The sequence below is a fragment of the Neovison vison genome, chromosome 6 (genome assembly GCF_020171115.1).
Source record: "Neovison vison isolate M4711 chromosome 6, ASM_NN_V1, whole genome shotgun sequence".
NCBI classification, from domain to species: Eukaryota; Metazoa; Chordata; class Mammalia; order Carnivora; family Mustelidae; genus Neogale; species Neogale vison.
The window spans coordinates 197727458-197740328 of NC_058096.1; the positions used below are offsets into that span (position 1 = coordinate 197727458).

General features: G+C 55.1%; 1 protein-coding gene across 1 annotated transcript in view; it reads left to right on the forward strand.

Moving 5' to 3' along the window:
* The first annotated feature begins 251 nt into the window (after positions 1–251).
* Positions 252–12871, forward strand: part of ACOX2 (acyl-CoA oxidase 2) — a 32016-nt gene continuing 19396 nt past the window's right edge. Inside the window, exons 1-10 of the mRNA XM_044253296.1 lie at positions 252–618; positions 2533–2770; positions 3192–3354; positions 3441–3592; positions 3994–4101; positions 6348–6467; positions 6799–6914; positions 7583–7755; positions 10083–10245; positions 11385–11575. Coding sequence (XP_044109231.1) covers positions 2611–2770; positions 3192–3354; positions 3441–3592; positions 3994–4101; positions 6348–6467; positions 6799–6914; positions 7583–7755; positions 10083–10245; positions 11385–11575 — 1346 coding nt within the window. The 5' untranslated portion in view covers positions 252–618; positions 2533–2610. The remainder of the gene's footprint in view (positions 619–2532; positions 2771–3191; positions 3355–3440; positions 3593–3993; positions 4102–6347; positions 6468–6798; positions 6915–7582; positions 7756–10082; positions 10246–11384; positions 11576–12871) is intronic.

Consider the following 12871-nt stretch of genomic DNA (forward strand, 5'->3'; position numbering starts at 1 on the left):
CTTGGGGGAATTAAGAAACTCTGTCATAGGGCACCAAGAAACCGGTCATAATCTCAAATTACAACTTGAGATGATTAACATAATTTCAAGTTACAACTGGGAGCGTCACAGTTTGCCAAGAGACTTCCTTTATAGCCTGCGATTTACAGACAAGGGAAGGGAAGTTCAGAGAGGTCAAGTGACATCTCCCGGTCACATCTGCAGGGTCTGAGCCGGGGCCTCTGGACTCCAGGTGAGGGCTGTGGTGTCTGCTGATGCACAGGGAACCGGGTATGCATGTTCCGGGGACCTGCTCTGGAGTGCAGGCGGACAGAGGAAGAGCCAGCGAGAGTCAGCAGTTGACACTCCCAGAGCTGTGCCCTCACCACCCCACCACCCCCGCAGAAGGGGGTGGTGGCAGAAGGCAGAACGGGTCACACCACCTGAGGGAGCCAGTGCAGGAGAGGAAAGCAGGGAACTCAGCGTGGGGACCCTGAGAGCTGAGAGCCGGCCAGGTACTGCCTTCCGGGTTTTCCATGTTCCAGCCCATTCCAGAGGAGGAGAAAGGGGCTGGGCCACCCGCTAGAAACTTAGGCGTGCAGCTCCAGAGAGGCCTGCAGGCAGACACAGGTGAGACAGGTAAGCTGGGTCGGGGGACAGGGGAGTGGGAGGCCCCTGAGGGCTGGACCACCTCCGTCATGACCCTCCCTGTGCTCCTAATGACTCTGAGCTTGGCTTTCTTTGATTTCATTTCAGCCCCTATTTAGAGACCCTGCCCGTGGGCCAGGCCCTGGCTAAGTGTTAGTTTAACTTGACAAAGGCCCCTGCCAGGGCAACTCCAGGAGAGGAAGGCTTGGGATTTTAAAGAGGGCAGTCAGGTGGGCCTCACTGAGGAGGTGACATTGAGCAAAGACTTGAAGGAGGTAATGAGGGAGCAAAGAGGACACCCGGGGGAAGAGTGTTCCAGAAGAAGAGTTCGAGGCAGAGGATACAACTTGGCGGAGGTGGGGTGCAGGGGAGGCCTGCGGTGTCCAGGCACGGCAAGGTGGCAGCAACAGTAAGGGAGTGGAGCAGGAAGACAGGAGTTCAGCTCAGCAGCCTTGCAGGGATCCAGGGGCCAGATGAGAGGGGCTCCTTGACCGTGCCAGGCCCCTTGTCAGCACCCCCATGGCCCTATCACCCCCTCGGGGGTGTGAGTTTGGAAGCCTGCATACAAACCCGACTTGCCGCTTGTGGCTACATGACCTCACAGAGGGTCCTTCCTTCCCATCCTGACCTCCCTGTAAAACAGGCTAGTAACTGTTAAGTAGCGTATCTATAGGGCTGCGTTGGCTGCCTGCGGGAAACACGGATCACATGCCTCTGGACAGCTAGGTGTGGGATGCAAGGAAGTGCCGACCACCCAGGCGCTTGGGAGGGGAACATGCGGGCAAAAAAGGCATTGTTCCTATTGCCTACTCTAACAGCACCCAGCGGGGCAGCAAAGGGCCACTCAGTTTGGGGGGGGGGGGCGGGGGCAGCAGGGCAGGGTGCTACAGTCAGGAAGGCTCCTTGGAGGAGAGGTCCCTGGAGGTTGGGTTTGACTAGGAACAATGGGGGAAAGCGCCAGAAGCAAAAGGGAGCTGGAGCAGGAGGGGAGCTCCCCCGGTGCTGGAGTAGCTGATCCAGGGCTAGGGGCAGGTTGGGGGAAGGTGGTGGAAGCCTGGGAACATAGACTCTCTCCCGCAAAACAGTGCGCACCAAGGGGCAAATTCCAAGTGGAGGGTGGCGGGGAGATACAATGTGACTGCAGCTGAAGAGCTCCACCTGGCAGCCTGGAGAACTGACAAGGGAGAGGCCGAGGTTAGGTGAGAGATGGTGGGGCGGGGTGGGGGACAGACATGGGGATGGAATAAATGCATTTGAGATACTTGAGAAGCAGACTGGAGCCTACCTGATGGTTGCCTTGCTGTGGGGAAACAGGGGCTTCTGAGTGTCCAGGGGTTTGCCGAAGGACTCAGGTCCATCCTGAGTTCCCCGCAGGGGGACGCACAGGGATCCCGGGGGGAACACTGCCCAGGCCCAAAGCGAGCTTCCTCCCCCCCAGCTCTGCAGTACAGCTCACAGAAATGGACTGAGGGAGCCCAGGACTCAGGGGACCAGGTGAATGGGACTGCAAGTCCCTCGAGCGAGGCCCCCTGGCTCTGCGGTCAGACCCTATCCAACTCCTGGCTGCCTCAAGCTGTGCAGCTAGAAGCCACACAGATGCTCACTGTCACCAAATATTTGTACATGAGTGACTTGAACTACTGTGCAAGAATTCCCCCAGGTAACCCATGCAGTACAGGTTGCAGTGGATGGAGCTCGGGCCCTCTGACTGGATCCCGTCCAGATCTCGACAAATGGTCCTGCTCTACCATTTACAGAGCGATTACTGCATGCCTGGCCAGCCGAGGGCACCCTGGGAAAGGGGGTGGGGGTGTGGGGCACTCGCATATTTCAGGGCAGTTGCTTTCCTACCCGGAGGGGTCCCTAGCTGATGTTCAGCTCTGGGCACTTCCTCTTCCTACACAGAGGTCCTTAGTACCCCCGGAGCTTGGAGCACTAGGCCAGAAGTATCTCTCCTGAGACACCAGGCAGCTCCAGGCTAGGATGGACAGCCCAGTGCACCGAGTGTCCCTGGGGGATACCTGGAGCAGGCGAGTGCACCCAGACATGGCGAGTGAGAGGCTCATACAGTCCTTCAGCGTGGAACAACTCACCAACATCCTGGATGGAGGTGCCCAGAACACTGCACTCCGGAGGAAAGTTGGTAAGAGGGAGCTGGGGAGTGGAGCCCCTGGTTTGTGCCCATATGCCTTTCTTGGAAGAAGAGTCCTCCATTAGCAGTCCCACCTTCAAATGACAAATTTTGCTCTCAAAATTCCACTGTTAGAGATTCATTCCTTTGGCCTGGAAGGACCTCTCTAACAAGTCCCTATTCCCTGAGCCCAGCTGAAGGATAGAAGAGTCTTAGGCAGCAGAAGACCGGGAGGCTGGTCCTTAATCTGCCACTGCCTAGCTTTGTAACCTCGAGCAAGTCACCTTCCCACCTCTGGTGCTCAATCATTACATCAGTAAAATGACAATGTCTGACTTCCTTTCCATGCCCACAAGGCAAGAGGGTGGAAAGATCTGAAGGTGCCAGGAACCTCACCCTGGTCTCTAAGCCCTCTGTTCTCTGTCTCTGGAAGAGAGCATCATCCACAGTGACCCAGAGTTTAGCATGAAGGATAATTATTTCATGAACCAGAATGAACGTTACGTGGCCGCCGTCCAGAAGAGATTTCACTTCCAGATAATAGCAAAGCGCCTCGGCTGGTCGGAAAACAGTCCTGAATTCTATTATGCTTACAGGTACTCACTCCCAGGGCAGCCCCTGTCCCAGGGCAGGGTCCCTGTCTCTGGTGGGCTACTCCAGCACCGTGTCCTTTCCCCCACAGAGCCCTTTCTGGAGAACTGGCATTAGGCCTACACACCGTGTTCCTGAAATCCCTCCAGAGCCTGGGCTCTGAGGAGCAGATTGCCAAATGGACCCCGCTCTGCAATGAGTTCCGGATCATTGCATCATATGCCCAGACAGAACTGGGACACGGTGAGCCTGCGTTTCTGCATGCGCGGTTCCAAAGCCCACTCACAGCTGAGTAGTCAGAGATTGTGTATTTCCTATGGAAACATTCCAGCAGGTGGCAGTCAAGGGTCTGGAAGGAGGGGGTTCCCTTTCCTAGTTTATAGAAACACACCACATGAGCTAGCGTGTGTGGCGCAAGTCGTTCCTTCTAGAAATGTCAGCAGGCATCCCTTGTCACGGGCTGGACACGTCTCCCCCACTCAGCCCACGGGTGAAAGACAAGAAATGCCTGTAAGTACAGCTGGGAGCTCCCCGACTCCCGATGAGGCTGGTGCCTGGCAGTTCTGGGCCCACCAGGACGCTGCCCCCCAGGTGGGAATACTATCCTGAACCCTGACTTACAGACTCCCCTCCTTGATTCCCAGGGACGAATCTTCGGGGCCTGGAGACTGAAGCCACCTATGATGCAGCCACCCAGGAGTTTGTGGTGCACAGCCCCACGTTGACAGCCACCAAATGGTGGCCTGGGGACAGTGAGTATCCATCCGTACCCCAGCCCTATCTGTCCCCAAGGAGAACAAAGTTGGACAGCAGAGTAGCACGGCTCTGAGGTCCACGAGACCGCAGACAGATTCCCTATTCCCGGCTGGTGAACTTGAATGAATCAATTCATGTACTTGAACTTCAGGGTCTCACCCTGTCAACAGGGGGGATGGGAAGAATTTCATCCGTGAGTGGCTGAGAGACCCCAACTTTGAAGTAGCTGAGGAAACCCACCCTGTACTTGAACTTCAGGGTCTCACCCTGTCAACAGGGGGGATGGGAAGAATTTCATCCGTGAGTGGCTGAGAGACCCCAACTTTGAAGTAGCTGAGGAAACCCACCCGACCTGTTGGGGATGAGGGCCAGGGCCTCTCCCACAGGCACCCTGCCCCCACACAGACACACGCGTGCACGCACACATCACATACACACGGCCCAGTCCCAGGCACTCTCACCTCCCAAGTTAGTGATTAAGCTTGCCAAGCCATCACCCAGTTAGTTCACAGATCGCCCCCGCTCCAGAAAGGCTCAGCCACGGTCTGGCTGTCGGCACCTCACTGCCCCCTGTGGCCACCAGGTGGCGACCGCACCATGATTTCCCCCAGGCTCTGCCATTGTCCCAGAGGGGATCCCAACAAGGCCCTCTACCCTGGAGGTGACACACACCTGTGAGGGCCCGTCTGTGGCACTTCAGAATCAATTTGGTGAATGCTTCCATTGGGGAGGAAAAAAAAAAAGGAATCCCAAGAGTACGACTAAGCAGAAAGAAACAGGCCAGAGATAAGCAGAGAGGGAAAAAGCTTGAGAGAGAAGTCAAAGAAATAGGGACAGACAGGAGAGAGCAAAGAGAGAGGAGAGGGAGGGAATAGATGACCACCGTCAGAACAGCAGAAAAAAGGGGCGCCTGGGTGGCTCAGTGGGTTAAGCCTCTGCCTTCAGCTCGGGTCATGATCTCAGGGGCCTGGGATCGAGCCCCATGTCGGGCTCTCCGCTCAGTGGGGAGGAAAGAAAAAGAAACCAACCTTGGCAATCAGGCAGGCTTGAAATCCCAGTGCCACCCCGGTCCAAGCCAGTGACCTTGAGGGGCCTCCCTCGCCTCTCTGAGCCTCAGTTTCCTTACCTGGGAAAAGGGGTTCATCATCCCCGCCCTGCGAGAACTGGAGAGCACCAACACAGGGGCCAGCACCACCTGGATTTAGATAAATGGTAATTATCTGTATTCATTATTAGTAGGTGGAGGATACAGTGATTCATTTATAGGTTTTTGAGGACCGAAAAAACAAAAATCTTGCTCATCTCACAGTGCCTTTTGCAAAACACTATTAGATTTGTTTGGTTCTTTGGGAGCAGGTCTCCCTCTCTGGGATCAATGATTCTTTGAGGCCCCTGAGATGGGGGGTAGGGGTAGCAATACACACCTTTCCCTGTGATCCAGGACTGGTTTTCTCACCATGGATCCTAACAGACATACCCCAGCAGCTGTGGCATAAAGATCCTATCTCCCTGATTCCAAAGAAAATGACTCAAGGGCACACACTTCAGCCAGAAGACTACAGAAGAACCAAATTTTTAAAGAAGCCAAGATTCCCCAGATCATTTCATTTAGGCTATTTGCATTAAAATCCATAACCTTTGTGAACTTTGGCTTTGGAAGCAGGGAGCATCTGGAGGGTGTGGAGGGCTCCGCACCCCTCAGGATCTCCAGCAGCCTCCTGCAGCCCCCTCGCCCCGTGCCTGTGTATTGTAGGGAGGTTGCTCCACACACGTGACATTTAGACAGGACCCCCTGCACCTCCAGCCACCAAATGAGTATCCATAAAGTCCACCAAGCCAGTGTGTTCTAGAGCCAGATGCTCATATTAAAGCTCTCAAGACCGTTCCAGCCATTTCCAAGGATGGGTCAAGGCCATGTGAGTCAAGGGGTATCCTGAAAAAGCATCGCTTTGTTGCCCCATATGCTACCTCGTCCTCTGCCTGGCCCTCCCTGCCCTGTGTGACACCCCCCTGAGAAGGCCCTGTACCCTTCAGGCTCCTCATGCACCCTCCCCTGACCTCAACATTTGAGGCTGATCAAACAAAGCCCATCCCGGCTTCCCATGGTGCCCTGCCCTTCCCCAGGCCACCACATTGGTCCTCCTGGCCCGTTATAGACAGGGCCCACACCCAGGCTCCTGATAGGGAGAGTTAGCCTCCTACACCAGAGGTCATGCTGGGCCTCTCCTGTCTCTGCCTTCAGTGGGACGGTCAGCCACCCACACTTTGGTCCAGGCCCAGCTGATCTGCTCAGGAGCCCGGCAGGGCATGCACGCCTTCATTGTGCCCATCCGAAGCCTCCGGGACCACACCCCACTGCCAGGTAAGCCCATATGGCTCCCAGGACCACTGCCATGGAGAGACCCCACCAGGTCTCCCTATCCCAAGGCCTCAGAGCTCATGGGAGAAGCTGGGGCATGGCCCTCCTTGGGCAGGTATGGGTCCCTGGAAAGACCTGGTGCTAACCAGCTGGGTGAACTTGAGCAACATTCAGGACCTGTCTGACCTCAGCTTGGTCATCTGCAAAACAGGTGTAATAACCCCATGTGACAGGCTGCTGTGAGGCTCAGGGGAGGTGGAAGGAATGGGAGGGGGGTACCCGGCAAACAGAAAGCACTTGGCTGACAGACATTCCCATCTTCATCTCCTACTAGGAGTCACTGTTGGAGACATTGGGCCCAAGATGGACTTTGACAACACAGACCATGGCTTCCTGCAACTGGACCACGTGCGGATCCCTAGAGAGAACATGCTGAGTCGCTTTGCACAGGTGGGAGTCTCTCATGCCTACACTGCCTAAAGAGGGGACAGTGGCCCCCTGCGGAATGCTGCTGGCTGTGGGTCTTCCTCCAAAAAGCAGAGTTTGGCCACCCCACCCCACTCTAGAGGGGCTCTGGCATCCCACAGATCTGGGTAAAGCCCCAGTTTAGGAGCTGTGTGATCTTGGGCAAGTCGCTTGACCTCTTTGAGCCTCAGAGTTCTCATGGATCAATGCTCAGAGCTCCATGTGGTGGTAGAGCAGTCATAGGGCAGGGTGGCAAAGCGATGGGAGACGAGGGAAGGGCTGAGGGTGACCAGCTTATGTACCTACCGTAAGGCCTGGACAACCAGTCACTGACCAGACATGAGCCAACTGGAGGAAGTTCTGGAGGTCCCCATGTTGCCAGGCATTCCCTGTGGAATTTAGCTGTGAATTTGGGGAAGGTCCTGGGTGTCCCAGGAGAGGAGCCATGAACCCAGGCCCTGGAGGCAGGGACGGATCAGCAGAAAGCACAGGTGTGTTTCACAACCAGCGCACCTGGCTGGCGGTCAGCCACCTGCTCCCGGCGAGCAGTCTGAGGACGGTGTGCCTGGAGGGGACGGAAGCCCCACGGTCATGGGTGTAGGACAGACTTGGGGGCCTTGGCTCAGACCCAGCACCTGTCTCTGGTCCCCCAGGTCTTGCCGGACGGCACCTACGTCAAGCTGGGAACACAGCAGACCAACTACTTTTCCATGGTGGTGGTGCGGGTGGAGCTTCTCCTGGGCGAGATCATCCCTCTGCTGCAGAAAGCCTGTGTCATCGCCATCCGCTACTCGGTCATCCGCCGCCAATCCAGCATCCGGCCCAGGCAAGGAGCACCCACACGCTGACCATGACAGACAGGGCTAGCTCTCCATCCCACAGCGCCTGCCCCCTGATGCCGCCCCTCTGCCCGAGTGGGGTGCTGGGAATACATGTGACCCCCCACAACACACGCACAACCTCTGGCCAGACCCGGCCCGTCTGACCCTGTCTGCGGGGTCTCCATCGGGTTCTCTCTGTCCCTGGCTGATCTACCCCCAGAGATCGCGGTCTGGGTTTCTGTGTGATCCTGTACCGTCAGATCTGACTCAGATCTGTCTGTCGGGGTTCAGCGCGGCTATGACTGGCTGACTGTGTCTGGGTTGTCAGCTGCTTTGCCAGAAGGTGGGGGACTGTGGCTCCTGAGTTCTGTCGGGGTGGGAGTGAGTGTGTCTGGGAAAGGCCAGCTGTCACGTCGGGCGGTGTGTGGCTGAAGTGGGCTCTGTCCAGCTGTGGCTATCCGCACCCACGTGTGGCACATCCAAATTTGGATCCATTCTGTTGCCTGTGGCTGTGTCCAGTGGGTACCCCCTCTGCCCCATGGGACTGAATAGTGGACTGTACTCTCTGTCGTTATTTGAATATTTATTTCAGCAATCTTCAACCCAACATGGGGCTTGAACTCACAACCCTGAGATCAAGTTCCACAGGCTCTTCCCACTGAGCCTTCCAGGCATGCCAGGACTCTCTCTTTTTCACCGTGTGTTATGTTCCCCCGCGCTCATGCGGGCCTGTGTAAACCTACACGGTTGCCAGCAAATGAAAATACAGGACTGCCCATTAAATTTGAATTTTAGGTAAACAGTAAATAATTTCTTAGAGTAAATATACCCTCAATGGGGACATGCAGCCAAGATGTGGCAGCGAGGAGCTGAGCATATGGTACCAGAGTGGGAAGACAGGCACAGTCCAGCTGACTAAACTCATAGTGCTGAGGGATGGACTTCAGCCTGGCGGTTTCTTGTCCCAACTCAGCTAAGTGACCCTGGGCGAGTCCTTTGCCCACTCTGGGCCTCGATTTTCTTACCTGGGATGTGAAGAGTGGGAGAACCTCCCATCTAAGGACCCAGTATTGTTTCATGCCATGGGCTCGAGGATCCAGGAGACTAAAGCAAAATGGACTGAGGGTCAGAGGCCAGACAGACCTGGGGGACACACAGCTGGGCCGCTTGCCAGCTGTGGGAGCTGGGGCAAGTCTCACCACTTCTTTGTCCCTCAGTGTCCTCACCTACAGCACAGGGCACGACAGGAGCAATCCTTTAGGGCACGGTGGAGAGTGAAATGCAAAAAAGCAAGCCAGGCCCATAGCCCAGGGTCCTTTTCCTCTGGCAAATCCAAGATACTGGGACTGGCCTGGGTATCGAACTCCCCATGCTGAGGGAGTCTTCTCTGGAGGACAGGGGTGCTGGGGGGAAAGGTGCTGCTGCTGAAGTCCTGTCCAGAGCCCAGTTTTCTGGGTTCCACAAGGGTCCCAAGGATAGTTATAAAAGTATGTGTCTGAGGAATCTGGGTGGCTCAGTCGGTTAAACATCTGAACCTTGGTCACGGCTCAGGTCATGATCTCAGGGTTGTAGGGTTGAGCCCCAAGTTGGGCCCTGTGCTGAGTGGGGAGTCTGTTTGAGATTCTCTCTTTCTCTCCCTCTGCCCCTCCCCTCCATGATACATAAATAAAATCTTTTTTTTTTTTTAAGTGTCCAAATGAGGAGCTACTAACCTAAGATTCTCCCCAACAGCCATGGGAGGCTTCTTACATTCACACTTTCTTTTAATCCACAAAGAGTTATCCCGGTCCCCTTCATGCTGGGCACTGTCTCAGGCACTGCAGACAGATCAATGGACAAGGCAGACGTAGTCCCTGCCTTGGGATTCCATCAGGCCCAAGTTCACATCCTCAGAGTTACTGATTAGACTTGATCTACCGCCCAGCACATACTATACTTGCACCTGGACAGTGAACGGTCAAGTTTCACATCATGAAACTTGATGTGTACAAGACTGCAAGCCCTCACTTGAAGTCCTTGGGACCAAATGCATTGGAATTCAGAACTTTCCAGATTTCGGCAAGATAATATGGTGCATATGCTATAATTCTGTACACGTCCCCCATAGGGGCAGAACCCATAAGCAAGCCTGTCAATATTTCTACAGAGAAATGTGTGGATACTCATGTTAGATGACATCTTAAGATTATTATTAACCTCATGTCAGTTCGGGTCAAGTTTTGCAGTGAGTTATAAAAAACTATGAGTTTTTACACCTCTTATGGCTCTGGGGATATAGAAGGTTGAGGGAGCTGTAGTGATCTTCTAAACCTTCTGCTTTTCTTCTCCTCAGCGACCCAGAGGCAAAAATCCTGGACTACCAGACGCAGCAGCAGAAACTCCTCCCTCAGCTGGCCACAGCCTATGCATTCCATTTCCTGGCGCGCAACCTCTTGAAATTCTTGCACAGCTCCTACGATGCCATTCAGAACAAAGACTTCAGCCACCTGCCAGAGGTACCTGCTCTCTGCTGGGGGGGGGGGGCTAGGAGCTGGTAAGATGGCTGAAATTGTTCCTCCCACTGGGAAGCAGCCCCACTCTTGTTCCCATGAACTCCTTTTACTCCCTCCCCCAGCCTCCCAATATCCCAGGGCACCCAGGGCAAACTGTACCCCAACATATAAATCCACCTACATATGGCCTCCAGAAAGCTCCAGAAATGCTAGAGGGAATAATCACACATAAAACATAGAACCCAGGAACACAATCCCTGGTGTGAATTTGAAACCTAAAAAGCTCTGAAAAATTACCATCGTTGAGGCATGGTATGACCTGAATTGATCTGATATATCTCACTGGATATGTATACCTTTTGCAGCCAAAATACTAATGCGTATGATCACTAAGGCTGCCCCAGAATTTTCTGGGTATTATATATAATATGCCTTCAGTGCTCTGCCTTAGCTTTCTAAAATATAAAAAAACAGCAATTCCAAAACCCTTCTGGCCCCAAAGGGTCTCAGATGAAGGATTATGGACTTAGATATACACTGAGGTTCTGTCCACCAGACCATGGGCTTCATAAGCATTGGTTCATTAATCCTTCCAGTTGTGCCACTGGCCCCATTTGTAGTTCCATTTTACAGATTGGGAAAGTAAAGCACAGAGAGATTACGGGTTATGACCTTCCTCCCAAGGACTTAGAAGCCTGAAAGATGGGTAAGGGCTTTCAGAACCAAAAGCTCAAACAGGTCTGCTGCGTGGCTGCCCCTCCTACAACCCAGACCACTGGGGTTGATGGTGGACCTCCACGGTCCCAGGCCTGTTCTCCAAAAATTCCACTTGCCAGCAAAATCCATAACTCCTACATGATGGTGAGCCCAACTCCAGGAAAGCCCGTCTTCCCGAGATCCTGGAGACGCTGGCGAGGACAGGTTCCCTTTGTTTTTACTGCGCCTACAGCTACATTGCCTCATCGTAGGACCTTGGGCAAGTTACGTAACATCTCTGAGCCTCAGCCTCCTCCATGAAGTTGCGAGGGAAATCTTTCTTACTTCACAGGGTTGTCATGGGCATACAGCAGGGGCTCAGTGAGTGGGAGGCACGGTTGTTCCTGGAGGGCCCCCTGACTCACCGCGATCCCCTGTTCTTGCAGCTTCACGCCCTGAGCGCAGGCATCAAGGCCATGACGTCAGACTTGTGCTTCCAGGGTTCCGAGCTGTGCCGCCGAGCCTGCGGCGGCCACGGCTACTCGAAGCTGAGTGGCCTGCCCTCTCTGGTCACCAGAGTGACAGCCTCCTGCACCTACGAGGGTGACAACACTGTACTCTACCTGCAGACGGCCAGGTAAGGCCCCTGCGTGGGCTGAAGCAGCGTCCGAGGCCGCCGGCGGGGGCGGGCACCGGGCGGCGCCGAGCCAGCGGAGGCCAACCACGCACAGTCTCCAGTCCACCCCGAGCTTTCGGTAGGCGGGACAGGAGCACAGCTTTCCCTTGCTTCACAGCCTTCAGGGCCTCCCTACAGCTCACGGGAAAACGCCAAGCTGCACCTGCCCCAAGGTGTCCCTGAGGCCTGCCCCGCCCCTGGCCCCGCCTCCCTTCCCACGTGCTCTCCCTCCCCCCTCGTGTTCCCCCTGCCCCACGTGCTCCCGCTTCCCCTTGTGCTCTCCCTTCCCCAGCTGGACCCGGTTCCTGTTTCCCATCACAGGCTCCCGGAGCTTCCCTCGCCCCGAGAGCTCTGCCCCAGCCTGCTGGATCTGCCGCTCCTCTCAGCCCTCGGGTCCCGGCTTAGCTGCCCTCCCCGACTGAACAGGCCAGGCCTGCACTGAGCGAGGGGCTGTTCTCTGTGAGCCCGAGTTTTGAGGGGCTTGCTCACCGCGGGTCCCCGGGTTTAGCACCGGGCTTGGCCGCCGAGCCTCCCACGTGAGAGGCAGGAAGGGAGGCAGCATTTGCCTCCGCGCAAAGTGGAGGATTCTGTTTATTCTCTTCTGGGGGTTGGGGGGGGCCCTCGGACTGACAAGGCCTTTCCCATCCCTAGAGTATTATGGGAGGTTTTCTCAAATGATAAGAGGGCTACAGTATCCTGTATTAGACATGCAGTGCCCCACCATTATAGGAGCATTACAAATAATTCCAGTTTTCACAAACCTTCTGTCAAGTGACTGTTATCCCCATCTAGAGATGGAGAAACTGAGGCCAAGGGAGATGAGGTAACTTGGACCAGCCAGAGGTATCTGTAGAGCTGCCCTGGAAATCCAGGGCTGGCTGAGCCCAGAGCCTTTAACCACTGGGTCGTCAGAGGAAAGAAGCCGAGAGTCACCAGTCACTCTCCACTCATGTTAGCATTCCTAACCCCTGTCCTTTCTCAAGCAAGAAAATTTGATTTCTGTCATCACTGTACAGTTGAGCACGAATCCCCAAATCCCAAGATCCTAACCAGGAGAAAGGATTCTGTTTGCTCAGATACCAAAAGGGTTTACACTCTGGATCTGAGTGTCTGCGCAGCTCTGCAGCTCCAGCCTCCTTTCCCTAGGGAAGAGACTACAGCCTCAGGGTGCGTTTTTCTGAGGGCCTCACAGCAGGCGGGCTCAGGGGGCTCTGGAGTGAGCTTGCCCATGGGAGGGGCAGGAGCCTGCATGGCCCC